Source organism: Mauremys reevesii, linkage group 10 (genome assembly GCF_016161935.1).
Source record: "Mauremys reevesii isolate NIE-2019 linkage group 10, ASM1616193v1, whole genome shotgun sequence".
In the NCBI taxonomy this organism is placed as follows: Eukaryota; Metazoa; Chordata; order Testudines; family Geoemydidae; genus Mauremys; species Mauremys reevesii.
Genome location: NC_052632.1, coordinates 33037446 through 33057765, shown reverse-complemented (window position 1 = coordinate 33057765; position 20320 = coordinate 33037446). Strand labels below are relative to the sequence as shown.

General features: G+C 40.6%; 1 protein-coding gene across 2 annotated transcripts in view; it reads right to left on the bottom strand.

Annotated features, from left to right (window-relative positions):
• Positions 1–20320, bottom strand: part of USP3 (ubiquitin specific peptidase 3) — a 60778-nt gene that overhangs the window by 35738 nt on the left and 4720 nt on the right. Inside the window, exons 1-3 of one of the 2 annotated variants that reach the window (XM_039490225.1) lie at positions 6041–6101; positions 4699–4819; positions 3703–3834 (exon numbers count right to left, since the gene is read on the bottom strand). In XM_039490225.1, coding sequence (XP_039346159.1) covers positions 3703–3731 — 29 coding nt within the window. In that variant the 5' untranslated portion in view covers positions 3732–3834; positions 4699–4819; positions 6041–6101. Of the gene's footprint in view, positions 1–3702; positions 3835–4698; positions 4820–6040; positions 6102–20320 lie in introns of those variants that run through there. The other variant, XM_039490224.1, reaches the window with a different exon arrangement.

Genomic DNA, 20320 nt, shown 5'->3' with positions numbered 1-20320 from the left:
GGTTTCAAGCAGTTTGCTAAGATACAGCTCTGTTTGTTCCTGCCCCCCTCCCTTGCCAAAGAATGGCCACTTGTTAGGCGATTGCCCATCAACTTTCCTGACACCTGGCTAGAGGCTTCAGCTAGTCCTTTGTCTTTGAGAAATTAGTTTACCCAGATTTGTCTGGTAAATACATTTCAGACCTAATTTCAGCTTATGTTTATAACCTTACTACATACATTTCATGATATTATTGACCAGTTAGTTTTCTGATATGTCACAAGGCATATTTTATACAAAGATTATTACAATAGTGTGTAGAGTGGGGTAGGCAACCTCTGGCACGCGGCTCACCAGGGTAAGCACCCTGGCGGGCCGGGCCAGTTTGTTTACCTGCCGCATCCGCAGGTTCGGCCGATCGTGGCTCCCACTGGCCGTGGTTCGCCACTCCAGGCCAATGGGACGGTGGGAAGTGGCGGCCAGCACACCTCTCTGCCCGCTCCCCTTCCCGCAGCCTTCACTGGCCTGGAGCAGCGAACCGCGGCCAGTAAACAAACTGGCCCGGCCTGCCAGGGTGCTTACCCTGGCGAGCCACGTGCCAGAGATTGCCGACCCCTGGTGTAGAGTGAAACCCTAGGTATGCATGCCAGTCTGAGAGACAGAAATGTTCAAGAGCTTTAGGAGTTCAGGAACTGCTGAGCCAAATCTTAATTTTTGTATGATTACAATCTCCCTGTCCCTATTGTGTGTACGTCTATGGCACTTCCTAAAAGCTGACGAGATGATGTGCCCTCTGGTCAGCAGAGAGCCTTCCTGCAGGCTAAATGGGGGCTTGTGGCATAGTAGTGAAATGAAAGCTCTCTTTGCTACTACACCCAGGGAAATGAAATAGCAAAGTCCTCTTTCAAAAAGCCAGGCAGCCTTCCCCACACACAACCTTTCAGCTTCAAAGCTCAATGCACAAACTGCAAGAGGGAAACAAACCCTGTGTGCCCATGGATTTAAGAGTCAGAAGTACTAGTAGTTAGAAGTAAAATCTCAGGATTTTATTTTGTTATTCTAACTTCTGAAAGCTAGTGGCTAGCCACACTGTTTGCATGACGCACCAACATTAATCCTAAACGCATGCTCACTTGAAAGGCACAGTGTCACGTAAATGTGATTTCCATTACACTGTCTACGTTTATAAAGCCACTGAGTAACATTTAAAAAAGCGTTCTATTGCAGTAGTTAATCACAATTGGAATCCACCTAACAATTTACATAAACTGGTAAGCTTTAGTTGAGCAACAGCCATTGTCCTACAGACTGAAGTAAATAGTTACAGGAGCATAGAGAAATCTGAACAGTGTCAGCCTCAGTCTAGTCCAATTTTTCTCTCTTCCATGAGCACCACCACAATAAAATATAAATTGGAATTGATCACAAGTATTTTGAAGTAAAGACTGTATAGAACTGGAACTGATGCACTGTGAATTTCTGTACTGGATGCAGGTTCTCGCCCACATGTCCCAGGAGATTTACAAAATAAAATGCTGACCACGCTGAATGGCCTATGGAATCAGTTTTGATAATGTCCCTAGAAGACACCTGCATTAGACCAGATGCTGGTATCCTTTTCCGAATGCTAGAGTGAAAGCACCGAGGCCTTTTGGTGAAAGCAGAAGAATTCTGCTTCTGTAACGTGGTCAGCTTTGCATAACTTTGCACAAAATGCCACGTTCATTTCCTAGTGAATTATAGTGCAATAGTAATTCCCCAGGGCAAAACATTTAGTTGAATTCCAATTAATCCACAATATGAGTCAAATCTTTTACTCAGTTTACTATGGAAGAAGCTTTGCATGCTGCTCTGTTTCTCTTTTACTGCTGATACAAGTATCCTATCACACTTCACTGAGCCTCAGTAAGCGTGAGCTCAGAAGTAGCTTGTAAATGTATTTCATTTTAGAAACGGACTCCATAAAACACTACCTCAGGTACCTTTCTCACAAGGAGGGCTGCACCACTTCCATAGTTCTGTGTTTGGAGATCACATTATAATCACAATTTCCTTTGTCAGATCTGAGCTTAAGGCTCTCAGACGGCTTCACTCTGAGATTTCATTGAAACTTCACAGTGAGATCAGATATGCAATTCATAAAGTCTCAGCATATTTTGACAGATTATATAGACAATAAAACAGTCCTACAAAACAGCACCTGAAATATCTGTTTTCAAACCTGTTGCGCAGTTAAAGGATATAGCAAACATTTGAAATATTATCCAGATCAAATTCCTAGCCACACGCTTACTTTGATGATGAGCGGAGTACAGAATATGTAATGCCACGAACTTCATTGCAACATTAAGACTGACATGTTAACAGTGTAAATCAGGAAATGTAGACAATCTTCACACAACAACCCCAACTCTGCTGCTTTGTGCATATACAATAGGGTTTTTCAATACATCATCACACTGGGCCATATGCCTCTTCATTTGGCAGAGAAATAAAATATAAATGGAAGTGAACTCCACCTAAGACTGTTAAAACTGCATTCTTCTCTGCCTATCAATTCATATAAAGCATTTGGTATTGCTGCATGTATTACATAAGCCTTAACTCTTAATTTTCTGACTTGCACTAAACAATTTCTCTTTGCTGAGACCACTTAATCCAGGGTTCACTCAGGACATTTAATATGGAACCATTCCTTCTTACAGCAGGACACCTGAGGCATCAGAGTATGGACTCTCTCTGACCCAGTACACCAAGATATTAAGTCAGCTGTCCAAAATTGCATCTTATTCAGAGGAGGAGCTCTGTCCTGTAGAGTTATGAGAACATCACATTCAGAACTACGCAGCTATTTAAATCCCATTCTGCCTTTCCCCTTGAGCAATCACATACGTAGCAACAATGCTGAATCAGAGAGGGGAAAAAAACAACAGATGCAGTCAACAATTCTGCTTGGGGTGGAGGAGGGAGAAAAATGGTGAGCATCACTTCCACAACACCACTCCCTGCCTTTGCTGTCTGTTTGCTCAGTTTACAGGGCTATTGCTAGCAGAGCAAACTCAGCCAGTGCTGTGTTCTGCCTCTTATATCCCCATTTGTAAAGATTCTGCTATTTGAATTTGGTTGACAGTTTGATTTCGCACCCAAGAAGGGTTCTAGCTCCCTCTCTCATAGCTGTATTGCTCTGCAAAACTTCCATCAGGAAAAACTAGTCTTTCCACCAGAAAGTCAGCAGATATGACGACACAAAGGCACACACAGAGGAAGCAGATCCATTGAGCAAGAATTTGCCATTTTTACTTAATCACTCACTCCTCTGACCATAATTACACTGGAACCATTTGTAAATGTTTATTCTGTGCAAGACTGGCTAGCTCTATGAAATGAGGAACTGGAATGGACTGGTATCTTACATACCTCTAAACATGAAAGGCTATACAAAAATTGCCACAACTAAACAAATCCCCGTTACACACATTGAAAAACCTCCTGTATGTCACTTGTAACATAGGAATCTAGCTTTAATCACAGATCTAAAATACATCTCAAAGCAGAGAGAGCTTTCACATACTGTTTCTATTTTGAAACAGCCAAGGCTGAGGATATGTATACTATGACTTTAAAAAAATATATGTTTCTCTATGTTCCAAATGGGTTACTAATACCTGCACATCAGAATATATAACGATGTCATGAACTGACATGCTGCAAATATTTACTTACCAATATGTACTGTAACTACTGCAATCCATGCACACAGTATGCTGAACTTTCTCTTGCTTTTCTGTTTTCTTATGATTGGTTAAAGGAATCTGTGCATCTTCATAATGTTTCTTTGCATGGCCATTCACATATCTTAAAGAAAGCAGAAACCACAAAAAAATAAAAAAATCTTCGTATTTTAAACAGTTATTTAACCAAAGCTTAAGGGAAAACATATAGTAGTCTTTTTTTTTTTAAAGAGGTACTCCCAAATGCAGCTGTTAGTGTGTTAAATATGCAAGTCATCTCTATGAAAAATATAAGAGACTTTGCAATTATAAATGCTGGCTAAGCTCCTTTTAAAATCTCTCCACCTCTCCCCCCAGCTCTCAAGCATGCACACACACACTACAATGGTCTCTAAGCCATTCCCTGCATATGAGTCTCTTATGACCAGCCACGTATTTATATCAGGAAAAGAATATTAGCTCTCCTTGTCCACATTAAGACATCAGCATTTAGTTTATCCCTCTCGTCCCCAGTACCCTTTTCCTACAGCCTGGCTCTCTTTCCTTCCAGTGCTCACCATGTCTGCAATTGCTTTAACTGAACACTAACTTCTACACATAAGCACATCCGTTTTAAGCTTCATTGCTCCGCGGACAGTGATTTAAAAACTGAAGCTCTTGTATTTTATTGTAAAGTCCATGAATTTGGGAGACACTGGACCTGAGGTCATGTAATGAAGAGCAATTTAAAAGTCTGTAGAACCCTTCATATATAAAAAGCATACCAGGGGAAAAGGTGAACATTTTCACTCCCAAAATTTGAGGTGCTCCCATAAATCTAAGGCTCTCCGATAATAGGAAAAAAAAGTTCTTAATTTGGAAATGCAAGAGATAATTTTGTTGTATTGGTATTCTTCTCTCCTCCCCAAATCTAGGTGAGAGAACAATGTGGCACTTCAAGTGAAGATACAGGTGGCTCTATTTTCTCTTTTTGTATTTTAAATGTTACCTGAACAAAAGATCCTGCTGGTTCCCTACATCCTAGAGATTTCCGGACCACAATGATGGTGCTTTCTCATTCAAACATGTTTAATTCCTGGGTTGACCGCAGTTTTAAGATCTAACACAAACTGAGTAAAAATTTAATTCAAATCCTATTAACTACATATAACAAAGCTTTGGTAACAACAGTAAAAACCACACAGAATGAGTAAAATATTCCAAGTTATGGATTTCAGCCTTTGATCATTTACATAACATGGTGCTGTTTCCCATCTCCCTCCCTCCAAGTTATTAACTTTTGAAATACAGGAAAATTAAAGGTTTTTTTTTTTTTTTTTTTTTTTTGCTGCTGAAGCTTTTGATATGAAAGAAATGATTCAAGTAGTTAGCACATTCTTACCTCTACAGGAACAGACAGTTAAAGTAAAGTGAAAATAGAATTTACTGGGATCTATTTGAGAAACTCGCTAAGCTTAATGGTGGTTTTCCAGGATAAAAACCTGGCAGTGCATGTGGTAGACCTCAGTTTAAGTGTTTTTATTTCCCATAGTCTTTGTCTGAATGTGACAACCAGCTAGACTAACCTTAGACGTGCACATCTCAGAACACATTTACCAACCAATATCTACGAGGTCTTTTGAAGTGTGAATTATCATCTCAACCACTACATTGAAATATGTACATACAACAATGTACACCAAAATCAGATAAAGACACACCTGCAGCAGCTGCTGTCAATATAGCTAAGGGAAACTCTTTTATTCTAAGGTACCCTGAAAACACATTTAAGATCTTTTCAGTTTAAACTGGATACTTGCTATCTCACAAAACAAGTTGGGCAAGATTTTGATTTAGAGCATACCAAGAAATACCTATTTGTTTTTAATCTGCTACAGCAGAAGCAGCTTTATTTTGAATCAATCTACTAATCAGTCAATGCAGTAAACTCCTTTTGTAAATATAAAAGTGTTTCAAATATTATGAAGGTCTTTACAAGAAAAAAATGCAGTTCCACTGTGTCTTCTGCTTTAAACAGTTCCACTGACACACCATATTAACGGCTACTGCAACATTAATAAACTATTTTTGCTTTTAAATCAAAAGAAAAATACCTCACCACACACGTATGGAAAGTAGAGAGGAATGTTCAGTGTGTGTGTATAAATCGCTGAACTGCAATAGCTCCTTTGACACTATATTCCGGAGTGGAGGAACAATGGAACAGGGACAGTCAGACATCCTTTGAAGGGAGATTGTTTTAAACAGAACAAGAAGCAGAGGGAAGGTGATGAAAAGAGTATTAAAAAGGGGGGTTAAGTCATTTCCAAATCAATGTGTGCTGTACCTACCTTCCACAATGGACACTTGAACAAGTCAGACAAACCCAGGGACTTTTATTGGATCGGCACACTATTAAACAAAAAGAAAGTCAAGTGAATTGCCTGTGATATTACAGTTACAGAATCCATCTTGTGAGATGGAACTAGCTCTCCTCTGGCTCCACGTTGACTGTATGGTTATATAAAATATCAAAATAGTCACATTAAGCTACAGTAGGGACTGCAGGAGAGGTGGCTGATACCAAGGCATGTTAGCCTTCCTTCCTTTTTTTATAAATTTCAGGCACAGGAATTTACCTACTGTTCATATTGCAAAGGATCACATTTTTGCTTTCATTCGATCACTATTTGATTTTCAAATGTAATACAAAAACATCACAAAATACAATTCCAAAAACAGCGAACGTTTTAAAGCATTTATTTTGCCTTTTATCACTGCAGCTAGTAAGACTGAAAAAAACCACACCTATAGTCACTGCACTTGACCATTATTTCATAAAACCTATTATAAGAAAGACTACTTCAGACAAATTACTCCAAGAGGGCCTACCAATTCCATCAGTACTAAGTAGACTAAATTAAGCTGAACACTGTGTTAACATATGCCATTCTGAATGCTCATTTCTGTATGCAAGTGCTGCTGCAGGTCTTAACTATAATATTTTAACCTTTCAGTTATGTGCTGGATCAAAATGGTGGACACGTGAAAGGACTCTGTTTTATAGTCCAATCTAGAGCACAGAAGGGAAAGTTCAGTGTTCTGGTTAAAAAAGCTACAGTTCTTAGGGTGTCTCAACACTTAAATAAGATCTTTACATATACACCGTCATAGATCCTAGTGAGTGCCCCTTCCTGCCATCCACTAAGGCCTGGTCTACACTAAGGGGGGGGGGGGGGTCGAACTAAGGTACGCAACTTCAACTACGCAAATAGCGTAGCTGAAGTCGAACTACCTTAGTTCGAGCTACTCACCCGTCCAGACGCCGCAGGATCGAAGTCCACGGCTCCCCCATCGTCTCCGCCACCGCCGTTCGCAGTGGAGGAGTTCCGGAGTCGACGGGAGCGCGTCCGGAGTTCGAACTATTGCGTCTAGATTATATGCGATAGTTCGAACTCCGAGAAGTCGAACTCTACGCGTCGACCCGGAGGGTAAGTATAGACCTACCCTAAGACTGAACCCACAACCACTGAGCACACATTTATCTCTCTCCTCAACCCGCCACAATATTAACCAGCCCTCCAAGTTTGCCACTCCTGAAGACAGCAATGAGAACAGTAGGAGGTCCAGGGGGAAATGCCTCAATTTAGGTAATAAGGTAAATTAATTGAAGATATCAATCAGCCTTTGCCCATGCTCCAAATGTTTAAAGGAATGTACAGCAGGACCTGACTGTGATCTCTTGAAGAATCTGAATACTAGTGTCTTCACAGGGTAACAGATTTTTACCGGTCCCATAAAGAGGTTTCATTGCTCATAGCCACGTGTATTTTTCCAGGATGTTTCTTAAAATAGACATCAACACTGTTGCAAAACTTATAATGGAATGGTCTCCACTGATATCAACAGTACAGAACTCCCACAGGAACGTCGAACAAAGGATGTGCATCAGGACACAAAGAATACATGTCATTTTTGAATGCAAGTTGCAAATCTGTGCTCTCACACGTTAAAACAGGAACTTCTGCACATTCATCTCTTGTACTATATTAGTGTCAAATCTCAGACTCAGAACAGTTAGTAAATTTACTCTTCATTATATCTGCGAATATGTCAAATATTGAAATGCAGTTTTCCTTGTAGGGAAGAAAAGTTTTAACCCTAAAATTTTGCCAACCTTTAAAGGGGGCACTGGGCCAAAACAGACAATTTACAATAAAACTCCTAACTCCATCCTAGATTTAGACCTCCAAGAATTTAAATAACTGACTTTTCACCTTTAATAGTGTGTTTCCTTTTTTAACTTCAGCCAGGTAGGAAAATAAAAGTAGTCAGGGCAGTTTCACTTCTTAAGAGAATGTTTCATTTTCTGATTCATAAGCACAATGCTGTTGTGTGGTAAACTCACAACCCCTCACAGGAATATTTAAATGTAAAATCTCCAATACATTCACTATGGAAAAAAACACTCCTATTCATATGTTGTAAAACTTATTTTAAAGAATCTACAGTATTTGATAGTGACTATTTCAAATTGTTCTCTCATAGACTCAGACCAGTGGTCCCCAAACTGTGGGGCGCGCCACCTATGGGAAGCACAGTGGAACACCCAGGGGGCCATGGCAGGCCTGGACCAAGCCCCCAGGGGGCGGAGAGGGAAAGCCACCCATCTCCGCTCCTGGCCCCAGTTCTGCTCCGGTCCCAGCCGCCCAAACACTAAAAGTGTGGCTCCCTCTCCCTGTCCTGCCCCACCCACCCTCCCTATACCCCGCCCTGGCTCCTGGGGGTGTGTGGACTGGGTATGGGGTGGGCGGAATTGAAAAAGTTTGGGGACCACTGACTCAGACTTAAGGTGAGAAGGGACCATCCGGATTATCTAGCTGACCACCTGCACACTGCAGGCCACAGAACCTCACACACCTGCTCGTGTAATAGATCCCTAACATCTGGCTTAGATACTGAAGTCTTCAAATCATGGTGTAAAGACTTCAAGTTACAGAGATTCCACCATTTACACTACTTTAAACCTGCAATTGTCCCGGGCCCCATGCTGCAGAGGAAGGCAAAAGTCGTCTGAGTGGTATGGTGGAGGAAAGCCCTCAAGATTCATTTTTAAATATACCATTGTTATTAAGACCTGGTCTACACTTAAAACTTAGATGGACCTAGCTATGTCTCTCCAGGCTATGAACATTTCGCACTCTGAATGCTGGGTTATATCAACCTAACCTCCTACCCATCCTCCCAGTGTAGATGCAGATGCTGTGCCACTGTAGAGCTTGTCGTGTAGACATAACCTACATTTTCACTTTTTTGTTTTGTTTTTAAAAAACAACTGTTTACATGGGACCCTCCAATATTTTTGTGGCTCTACATCGGAAGATTTCACATCCCATTTCTAAAGCTGTACTGATCCCATAGATGATACTGGTACACAACACATAGGACAGAATGAGGCAGGACTGTGTTGGTTTGTATTTCAAATTAAAAAATAAATGGGAATGAAAAAGTGTTTGTCAAGTGCAAAAGAACAAGACCAGTCCTTATAAAAGCACAGGCTCATGACAAATCCCTTCTCAGTCCATGTAAATTATGAAACCTCAACAATTGCCCCTCAAATAGAAGGACCCATTTAGGATGGTAGAGGATAGTTGTACCAGAGGGGGGCTGCTTTGTGCAGTTGACAAAACATAGCACTGAGGGTGAGGAAACAGATTCTCTACTGCTTGTCAATTCCTGCAACACATTTGTTGGAAGGATTAGGCTATCATCCAACTTTCAAAGCAAAGAGCTACAGATCTAGCTGGATGTCAAAGTAGACTTGACTCACTGGGATTCTTAAGTCACAGAAAGTACCACAGATTCAAGAGAAGGGGGAGAAGAGAAACAATTATTTGGGCTATTTTGCTCAGGCCTGTATTCACTGTTGCCACTGGCTTTTTTGAATGCTACTTTAAAAATACAGGGAACAAAAGCATTTTGCAAAAAATGCATCTAGAAGAGAGCTATGTCCTACAAACAGCTTAAGACATTTTAGTTGAGCAAAAAGCTTAATAATAGTATTCACCTCCCTTAGTCATTAGACAAGCTCAGGAACCTTGGCTGCTCTTGAACTTAAGTGCCCACTACAGCAGTTACCAGCTGAGCCGTTTTGCTGTATTTTTAGAATGGCCTTAAGTGTTTAGAAAAAGATGTTAATATCTGAAAAAGGGAAAAATAATTCCGTGCTGCCACAATGCTGCCTCAAATAGTGAGTCATTTGCCATTGTACATTACCATCAGATTGCTTGGAAGTGTTGAAACTATACATTCGATCACATAATGGAGGGAAAATTCTGTTGTCTACAGTGTAATCACCACAAGTGAAACCTGAACTCTAGTTAATTATTTATAGCGCACCCAAAGCAATCAAAGGACTTTGCAAACAAAAAAGGAGCAATGGACCCTTCCCCAAGAAGCAAACAATCTAACACCAAATGTACAGATTCATTCCAGTAAGTTTCACACTGAAATCTTGTGTAGTTAAGACCATTCAGAAGAAGAGTTCAAATAGTGTCGTTTTCTTCCAGTTTCTGCATCCCATCCTGATGAGTAACACTTATCAAACCTTAGTCATTCTGTTCTATGCAGGCTGATGGGTGAATGCTCATCAAGGGTCCCTCCCCGCTTCCCCTTGTGTTCTTTCTTGTGTGAGCACTTATGGATCTTGTAAGATATGTTACTTCACACTGCTCTCCAGTGTATTCCAATGAAACAAGAACATCAGAGACAAAAGACCCTACTCCCTTACAGAACAGAGTTGTGGGCTTTGACTATAGAAAATTTCAGTGTATGTGCTGCATACAAACAAAGCCCCAAATTAATAGTTTTGTGGGGGGGCATGGAACAGCGTTCATGTTGAGCTCTCCATCAGTGCCCAGCCCAGCCCAGGCAAGCTAATGATTCAACCAGTGGACCAAATCTGGTGATGAATCCTGGCCACGTGCCACCTGAGGCACGTTGCACATTCACGAAGAAGAATAGTTTTGTTTAAAGAATCCACTGCATTAACTCAGACACACACACACAGAGAGATCAGGAAGAGCAGGAGACAAACAGGAAACAGCCCTTGTAAAGTGCCAAGTTAAGAACCCCTGTATGATGCAATACCCATGGAAGCATTTAGCATATGGTGTTACGGGTACGTAATGAACTCTAATCGGCTGCCTTGCAAATCACGGAGTAGAAATAACCTAAGGCCATGGCTCACAGACTTTACTTCACAACCTGGATGTGAGGAAACAGCTCCTTAACAATGGAATAAAGGTAAAGACATAGAACATTGGCATAACAAGAGCAACACTCTGGGATGAGTATGAAGTTCAGCCAGTAATTAATGAAGTCTGGAAGCTGGCTGAATAGGGACCAAGATTAAGATCATTGAGCAGTTTCCAATAACTGCTTTTTCATCCTTTATAAAATAGCTTATTAAATCTACACCAGTAAATTTACCAGCATTACACCACAGGTATAATTATACAGCAGTAGTTACACTAATGTGACTCCCCATATGGACACTTTTTGTACAGTTAGTGTAAAAATACTTTTTATTTGGAAACACAGTGGCCTGTTTTCAGTCTTGCTTATGTCAGTACAAGCTAAATCCAAAAAAACAACCAAAAAGCTGCCGCCACTGGTAAAATATCATCCATATGGGGAGAAAGATCAGTGTAATTTTAACAGTATAATTATACGGATATACCTGGTGTAGACAAGACCTTGGGGGGCAGGGGGGGGGGGCGCACAACACGACTACAGTACTGAGCTTCCAGGGAAAGTTGCATGCAGAGAATACTGTTAAAAATATTTGGAAGCACAATTAGAATTGCTTTCACTTCCCCTATTTTTTTACCCCATACTGTCTAATAGTGACCCACTGCTCTGTTTTGTTAAGAAAAATGTCCCTACTTCATCTTTCTCAGAAGCTTGTCTGTCTGGCATGAGACTGGCAACACAGCAAGACGAGTTGGGCAGACTCCAGCAGCAGCCCTTGAGGGGAAAAGGAGTAGCGGCTCACAGGGAAAAATGTGAAATAGCAGCTGTATTGCATGATGCATGATCTGTCACAGGATAGACTAATCAAGCCTATGAAACCAGGCCAAGATTCTCCTCTACTATCAGTTCTACAAAGACTAGAGGAGGTAAAGAGGGAGGAGAGCGAGCTGCAAGCCAAAAGGCTGGAAAATGATTAATAGTGGCGGGAAAACAAAACTCTTCACTAAAAACGTAAAATTTATACATGAAGTCTTTAATCAGTTTCATTTTGCTGGAAATTTTCCATCAAACAGAACTCTGCACTTATGCAGGGCCTTCCATCGGAGGAGCTCAGAGCATGGTATAAAGTACTAGCCATATTTCTCAGAAACAGGTCAAGTGACTTGACCAAGGTCACACTACAAGTAGCTGGCAAAACTCTGATTAGAATCCAGGTCTGCCAGCCTCTTACCTTCTTTACTTTGCCTGTCTGTACAGTGACAGATAGACCATTTGAATTACTGGTTGTTAAAGTCCTTAATGGAGTTGGCTCTGGCAACCCTGAAGTCCTGCTTCTTGAACCCTGTACTAACAGACACTTCTGCTCACACATGCTGTTGAAAGGATCCCATTTCTGCTACTGAAGTCAGAGCTGATTGCGCTTTTGCTATGGTGGGCTCCGGGCCGGCTCTAGGCACCAGTGTCCCAAGCATGTGCTTGGGGTGGCACTTTTCAAGGGGCGGCACTCTGGCCCTTTTTTTTGCTTCAGCGGCGGCACTCCGGATTTTCTTTTTTTTTGGTTGGGGTAGCAAAAAACCTGGAGCCAGCCCTAGGCAGGCTAAACAGTGTGGCATTCACTACCCTCTGAAACTCATCTCATTACCTTCCTTCCTACTTCAGTGACTTACAGCTCTCTCCCTATCCCAAATGGATTTTAGAACAACAGCTGTTGACTCCATATTGATTATCTTTTCTTCCAATCTCTTTCCTTTTAACCTTCATTTGTTTGTTTCTATACTTAGATTGGAAAATAATCATGAACCCAATTATTTCCAGCACCCTGAGGGATTTATATATAAATATTACTACTTGTTCTGGATTTTGATGCCAATTAGTATTTTATTAATTCATATGTTGCCATAGTTTCCCTTGACTGGCACTCTTGAAAGGCGTGTGCACCTACAAAAAGGGAGACTACCTTAGGCAACTGGAGTAGCTACAACCATACACGGAAGCAATGAGTACTAATATTTACACTCATGATAAAGTCAGAGGGACAAAAGTGTTCCAAAAACACCTCCATGCAGAATGCTACAATTTTACAGAATTAATCCTCTAAATCTAGTGAAGGCTTCCAGGATTAAAAAGCCAAGATACCCACCCAAATGACTTATTTTTGACTATATACACATCTTAAAATGAGTATCTGTTTTGAATTTAACAAATTGGATGCTATCAACCCTGGTTGAGCAATTGTAATGAATGCTGTTTTGCATGAGGAAGAGAAAGGGGAAAAGTGTTATGAGGAAATTTTCAAAGTGCTGGGTAGGAATTTACCCACAAACCCCACCCTAAACAACTTGACTAGGAGTTGGCAAGTTAAACATTATGTGCTGCTTTTAAAGTGTAGGGGTAAAAGTCATTTTCTAGGTCTCATGCAATAGCTTGATGTCGCAATATTTGAGTTATAAATACTGTGGGGATGTTCATAGGTGTGTGCCAGCCCAGACCCAGCTGCACGAAGCAGGCCTAAAGCAGCGTAAGTATGACTGCATGTTGTTTGTGGAGAGTTTCCAATCTGCAAAAGTAATTCAGCATCGATATTTATGTAAAACTCAAAGAGGAAGTGTACTGTAAAAATGTTGCAATTTAAAAATTATTACTTGGTCATCCCTGGTATAAACTAAATCAGTAGTTCTCAAACTTGTTTTTTCCACAGACCACTTGAAAATTGCTGAGGGTCTTGGCGGATCACTTAATGATCTTTCCGAATGTTGTTTGTACCATTAGCTAACTATTGTAAAGCGCTCTGGATAAAAGTGCTATATTAAAAAAACAAAAAAACCCTTAATAATAATTAATGTTTTTTGTTCTACAAATAAAAGCACACAACTCATATTTTAATATCAGTAGTCTTACCTTTCTAACAAAATGGATGCACCCTCTCTCCCCCGCTGCGGCAGCCCCCAAGCTGGAGCTAGGAAGGAGGGGGGGGTCTCTCCCTCGCCACAGCAGCCACAGAGCTGAGGCTGGGAACGAGGGCCATCTCTCCCTGACAGCTGCAGCCCTGGAGCTGGGGAAAGTTGCCTCTTTCTCTGGCTGCCACAGCCCTGTACATCTCAAATTCCCCCCACCCCCCTTCTCACCCTACTGCCCCCTCCCACCTACCCCCTATTCCCCCCAAGGCCACCACCTCACCTTACATGTGCGTCTTCTCCAGGGTCCAGGCACCTAATTAGTGAAGCTGTGCAGGCGTGACTTCACTAATTAGGTGGGTGGCCCTTCATTTTTTTGTGTGCAGCCACCAAGGTGTGCTCCTTAGAGGGAACTATCTGCTGACCACCTGAATGGAGCTTGCAGACCACTGTTTGAGAACCTCTGAACTAAATCATCTGCTTAAGAAAAAAGAAAGAAAAAAAAGGGGGGGGGGGGAATTGCTCATTTCTGATGCATCAAGAAAACCAGAAGAGGTTAGGGTTTGGTTTGGTATTTTCCTTTTAATTTCCCTGCTTATTACGCCTATCAGAAATTCAAGTCTCATCTACCTATTGCTCCTGTAAGACCCTTTGGACAACCAATGAACTAGTAAGAGGATATCACAGATACTATTTACGGTGTCAGTCCTGCAGCAAGCATCACTGCAGATGGATCCCTGCACCTTTGCAGAACCTTCCATGTGAACCTAAACTATGATGTCATCTTACCAGTGCCCAGTCAGAAAAAGAGCTGTGGCCACATTTTGTTTTCCTGCTCTCACTATACTCATGCAGACACTAATACATGACTGTACATTTGCAGTATGTCCTGATATTTGCTACCTGTCATTGTAAGTAAAAGCAATGCTTAGTGTAATGCAAGAACTTCCCTGGTTGACCAAGGTCAACTGATTTTGGAAACATCAGACTGAGCATAGACCTGCCAAACAACTGCTGAATAAGAATTCAAAAGTAACATGATGGAAGGTAAACACTCATTCCCCAAGAATAAATAAAATAAAGTAATTAAAGTGCTAGGAACATGCTAGCATTGAAACATGCTCATCAGAGAACAGATTATTTTCTCCTGTTTACAATCCACTTCCTAAATTGCACTCAACTGTGCTAGCTGCAGTCCTGATACTTTGTGATTATGTAAGCAATTGAAAAACCTGGTAATAGAAAGATACAGCAAGTTCCATATTTGTTTGTATTCTTTAAACAGACACTGGACGAGCAGACACTCGGGTAGGAAAAAACTGTAATTACGCTATAACTTCTAACTCAGGCTAAACAGAGATACTAGTTCCTGAGGAAGTGGTTAAACAAAGAATAGAGAACCAGGCCAAACAAAAATTAGACACTGCTAGAACTATGGCAGTCAGTCAATTCTGGCTTTTTTGTCAGGGGCTGTGGAGAAAAAAAGGTCACAAACATCACTAACATTACACAAGGATGCTTCTTTAATAATAGCGACAAGACTAGTTTTCAGTTTACAGAAATGCTATATTTTTAGGCAATTCATTATATTTTCTAAACAGTATAGTAAGACTTGGCAGGATATTTTAAATCAGAAAATTTCCTTACAAGGTTACTCTTTGCACCCCACACAAACAAAACATTTCTGTCCTTAGCTTAAATTTATAGTGCTATACATTCCACCAGAAAATAACTAGAGCATTTTTCCCCACCATTAGTTTAATCTAGCAAACTATATCATATATGAACTTGCTTCTAAATCTGTTATTTAATCTCAGTTTTTACCACATTTTGAATAATCAGTATCTGAGAGTTTTGTTGCTGTTTAATTCTTACTAGTGTAAACATTTACTTAAATGTAAAGTTAACAATTCTTGAAAATAAAGAGTACATACATTTACAAAAAAAAAATCAAGCCTTGTCAGTGAGAAAAATATTATACAATACAGAATACAGTAGCACACACCTAAAAAGACTTTACACCAATATAAAAACAAGACACACAAATCAGACAGACCAATTTCAGAGAGAGGCCAAGGAAAACCAAAACAGATTGCATTGCAATTCTCAAGATCCAACCCATCTCTTAAGGAGGTGAATCCTCTGAATCCCCTAGCAGTCTGAGGTCAATGTATTGGGGGGAAGATTCTAACAGCCTATTTATTTCAGACCATCCCCTCTATTCTGCCTGTCAGACACAAAGGAAGCCATCAAAACATTCTGAGTGAACAAGATGCAGGAAGAGAGTTTCAAGAGTCCACCAGACTAAAATGTTACTTACCAGTTGAAAGCAGAAAAGTAGGCTATGTCTACACAACAAATCTTAGAGCAGCACAACTGTACCACTTCAGCTACACCACTGAAAGGTCTCATGTGCAGCCGCTCTATGCCCACCCCCAACAAGCAACGGTAGCTATGTCAGCAGCTGTCCACACTGGCACTTATGTCGGTGCAACTTATGTCCATCAGGGGGGTGTTTTTTCACACCCCTAACTGCCAACATTTTACTGACAAAAGTGCTTGTGTAGACAAAGCCTAAGGCTGTGGCTACACTTAGCACTTCAAAGCGCTGCCGGTAGCGCTGCCGCGGCAGCGCTTTGAAGCGCTAAGTGTAGTCAAAGCGCCAGCGCTGGGAGAGAGCTCTCCCAGCGCTGTCCGTACTCCACCTCCCTGTGGGGAATAAAGGACAGCGCTGGGAGCCGCGCTCCCAGCGCTGGGGCTTTGACCACACTGGCACTTTGCAGCGCCGCAATTTGCAGCGCTGGAGAGGGTGTGTTTTCACACCCTGCTGCAGCGCTGCAAATTTGTAAGTGTAGCCAAGCCCTAAGTATCCAGAGTTATCATTAGCCATCTAAGTCCCAGTTCCTGCAATCTGACCTGCCCGAGCAAACACTTGCACCTACACAAAATTCCAACGGTGTAAATGTGGCTCAGTCCAGGCACAAGGGTCTGTCTGTGCAGATCTAGTGTAGGTGCAGGGCCTCAGAGAGTACTGAGATATTTTACAGGAAAGGTAAATCAGTATCAATTTGCAATATTCTAGAAAGATTAGCCACCTTTTGTGAAACTACCTTATTTAGATAGGTTACCTGTCAGTATTTTGACTAGAGCCAAATGGGTAACAAAAAATTTTAACCGAAATTTCACACCCATATTTGTAGAAATCCAGATTTAATAGATGGGCTCAAAAGAGAAGTTTTAGAAAAGAGAATTGGTTTTACAAACTATTTAAGACTGCTGAGTGATAAGTGTACTCACCTATCATATCATTTATAAAGCAAAAAACAAAATAAAATCCCCACTTACAAGCAAGGAAATTACCCATTAAGGACACCAAGGCTTACGCTGCCCTTATAGTAAGCAAATTACCAAGTATAAAGTAATGCATATTCCATCACAACACAAAAGCCTCTACTCTGACCTAAATTAAAATAGTTTCTCCTAGTAATCTCAGAACATTAACAAAACACAAAACCCTTAGCTGGTTTCCAGAACGGAGGGAGTTGGTTTTGGAAACCACTCAACATTTGCTTTAGGGGGGAGGAGGAAGTCATTTATTTATTTTGTTTTTCTAAATATTTTTGCACAGATGAATGAAGATAAATAAGTGGGACATGAAATGGCATCAGATTACTAATATTAAATGATTTGCGTCGGCCAAGTTAACCAAGGCTCCCAAGGCCTAACCTACCTTCATTCCAAATACTGGTAAAGAAGGTTAAAACTGCTTGAACCAAGTGTAAGACCCAAGACTCGGACTCACACTGTACCGTTCCACAGCTCCTGCCTAAACCACTAGACAACATCTTTCAACTGTTACTGAACTTAGCTAAACCTTAACTACCCCATCTAAAAAACAGACTAATAATACTTTGCAATTACCTAGTGCTTTTCCACCATCTTGAAAGGTGCAGGGAAGGTGGGTGAGCTTTATTAGCTTAATTATAATTAGACAACTGTAATTGTCTGCATGATTCACTGTGCTGTAGTGGTGACCTCTGTATCTGCCACCTCAGATGAGGATGGCGTCAGGTTTGCAAGTCATCTATACTTCTATATCAATGGTTCTCAACCAGGGGTACATATACCCTTGGGGGTACGCAGAACTCTTCCATGGGGTACATCAACTCGTCTAGATATTTGTCAAGTTTTACAAAAATCTATACAACAAGCACTAGTGAAATCAGTGAAAACTAAAATTTCATACAATGACTTGTTTATACTGCCTCAGTTTATATGCCTCTGCTAAACCTCCCTGTCCACATTTCTTCCTATACCAGGGGTAGGCAACCTATGGCACGCGTGCCAAAGGCAGCACTCGAGCTGATAGGCAGTGGCACTCACACTGCCCGAGTCCTGGCCACTGGTCCAGGGGGCTCTGCATTTTAATTTAATTTTAAATGAAGCTTCTTAAACATTTTAAAAACCTTATTTACTTTACATACAACAACAGTTTAGTCATATATTATAGACTTATAGAAAGAGACCTTGTAAAAACGATAAAATGTATTACTGGCACGCGAAACCTTTATTAAGAGTGAATAAATGAAAGACTTGGCACACCACGTCTGAAAGGTTGCCGACCCCTGTCCTACACCAAGGGGGCGTTTTGGAAATATCCAGCAGAAAGAGATTTTTAACTAGTTCCTGGAATTTTTTTTCACTTTTCAGAAGTTGCCCAGATGAATTCAGATATATACAAGTATTCTTCACTGCCATGTTCTCTTTCCAGACAACTTCCCTGACACAGAAACACATCTAGTGTCCAAATAAAAGTAGCACCTTTAACATCTATTCCTTGAAGACTGTCTCATGCAATGGCCCATGTTAAAAATCTGTTTCATATTTTGTGGTGCAATATGATTTTTTTGGGCAGACTGAGGTAGTACAAACACAAACACTTCATAGAGAAGTCATTTCAAAGTACATTAATTTCAAATAATATTTACTCAATGTAATGCAACAAGACACAGTTCTAAATATTTGCAAACATTAAGTTCTCTTTTTGAAATTGGAAAAGGAATCAAAGTTAACATTATATTGGGAGTGTGGGGTTGCCACATTAAATATAAATGATTTATCTCCCCTCCATAAAGAACGTACCTGCTGTGCTGAGACTGGAACTCTGATCCTTTAGCTCTGAAAACACAAGTCTCTACTACTAGCGCAGAAGGAAGATCTCTGCTAACCAATACCTCTAAAAATTCCTTACTTTCTTTCTAGGCTGAACTAGCCAATAGAGGGCAACCTGCTGACAGATATGTAGGGACTGTCCATCCATTAAACATCTAAAAATTTCCATTTGGTTTAATGGAAGCAAGATTGGGTCCAAAACTAAATAGCACAAAACATTAATGAGCTTTGCTTAACTAGAACCTATTTTCTTCAGATACTGTTGGTACATGAGCTTTTAAGGAGATTTATCAATATACAAAGTTTGAAGGGTTATTAACAAGCTATTCTTGATCTGAAGGACCCAAAGAAACACTAGATTAAAAAAAATTTACTGTGCTTTGAAATTTGATTTAAGTGACCTTTAACTCAAACAAGGCTAAAAATGTTTTTGCAAAGAAGTTCTCTCCTTTAATTTCAGAGTAAGGCTAGTAATTTTTAGGCCAAACCAATTTTACAAGGCAAAGTTATAGGAGAAAAAACAGAAAAATGGGACTTGGTTGCAAACCTAATCCCACAAACAAATTCCCATGCACACAGACTCATATCCTCACAATGTCACTGAATTCAATGAGACTCTATGCGGGCATAAAGGCCTGGGGCCATCTCAACCTGACTGAAGAATCAGGGTCTTAATATGGAATGGGTTATTTCTCTATACCAGTGGGGGGGGGGGTTCCTATCATAGGAAGAATTAAAGGAAATTAGGAACTTTGCTCTCTCCTTATGAACTATGGCAGAGACTAGTACCGATGAGGATGGAGAAGAAAGGAGGAGGAACTGAGCTGAGAAGGTTAAAGTCTGTGTACATGTACTTTTACAGCATATTTGTCTTGGCACTGCTTACTACAGTCCAAGATTGCGATGCCAAAAAACACAGTGTGGCAGGATGCTGCTACCTACCCAAATGAATAGAGAACAGTGTAACTGGTTTATGTAAGGAAAAACATAACCAGCAGTCAGTCAGACCCAATAAACTCCTATCCCTGAAAATTCTCCCACTTGCATTGATAGCATTTGAGCTCTCATATATAAATGAAATAATTAATGACAGTTTGGAAGACAGGAGATTAGCAATCCATTTTGTAAAGTTACTTTAATTGGGTAGAAAAAGAGTCTCATATTTCAGCATTTGGATTTCCACTCTAATCATATTTCAGTAGGCCAAAATTATTTACCCAAGATCTCTCTCTCCCCTACTTTTTAAAATCCAACAGACATCTGGGGACAGCACAATATGAGGCTCTGAGCAAATGCTAGTTACAGCTTTTA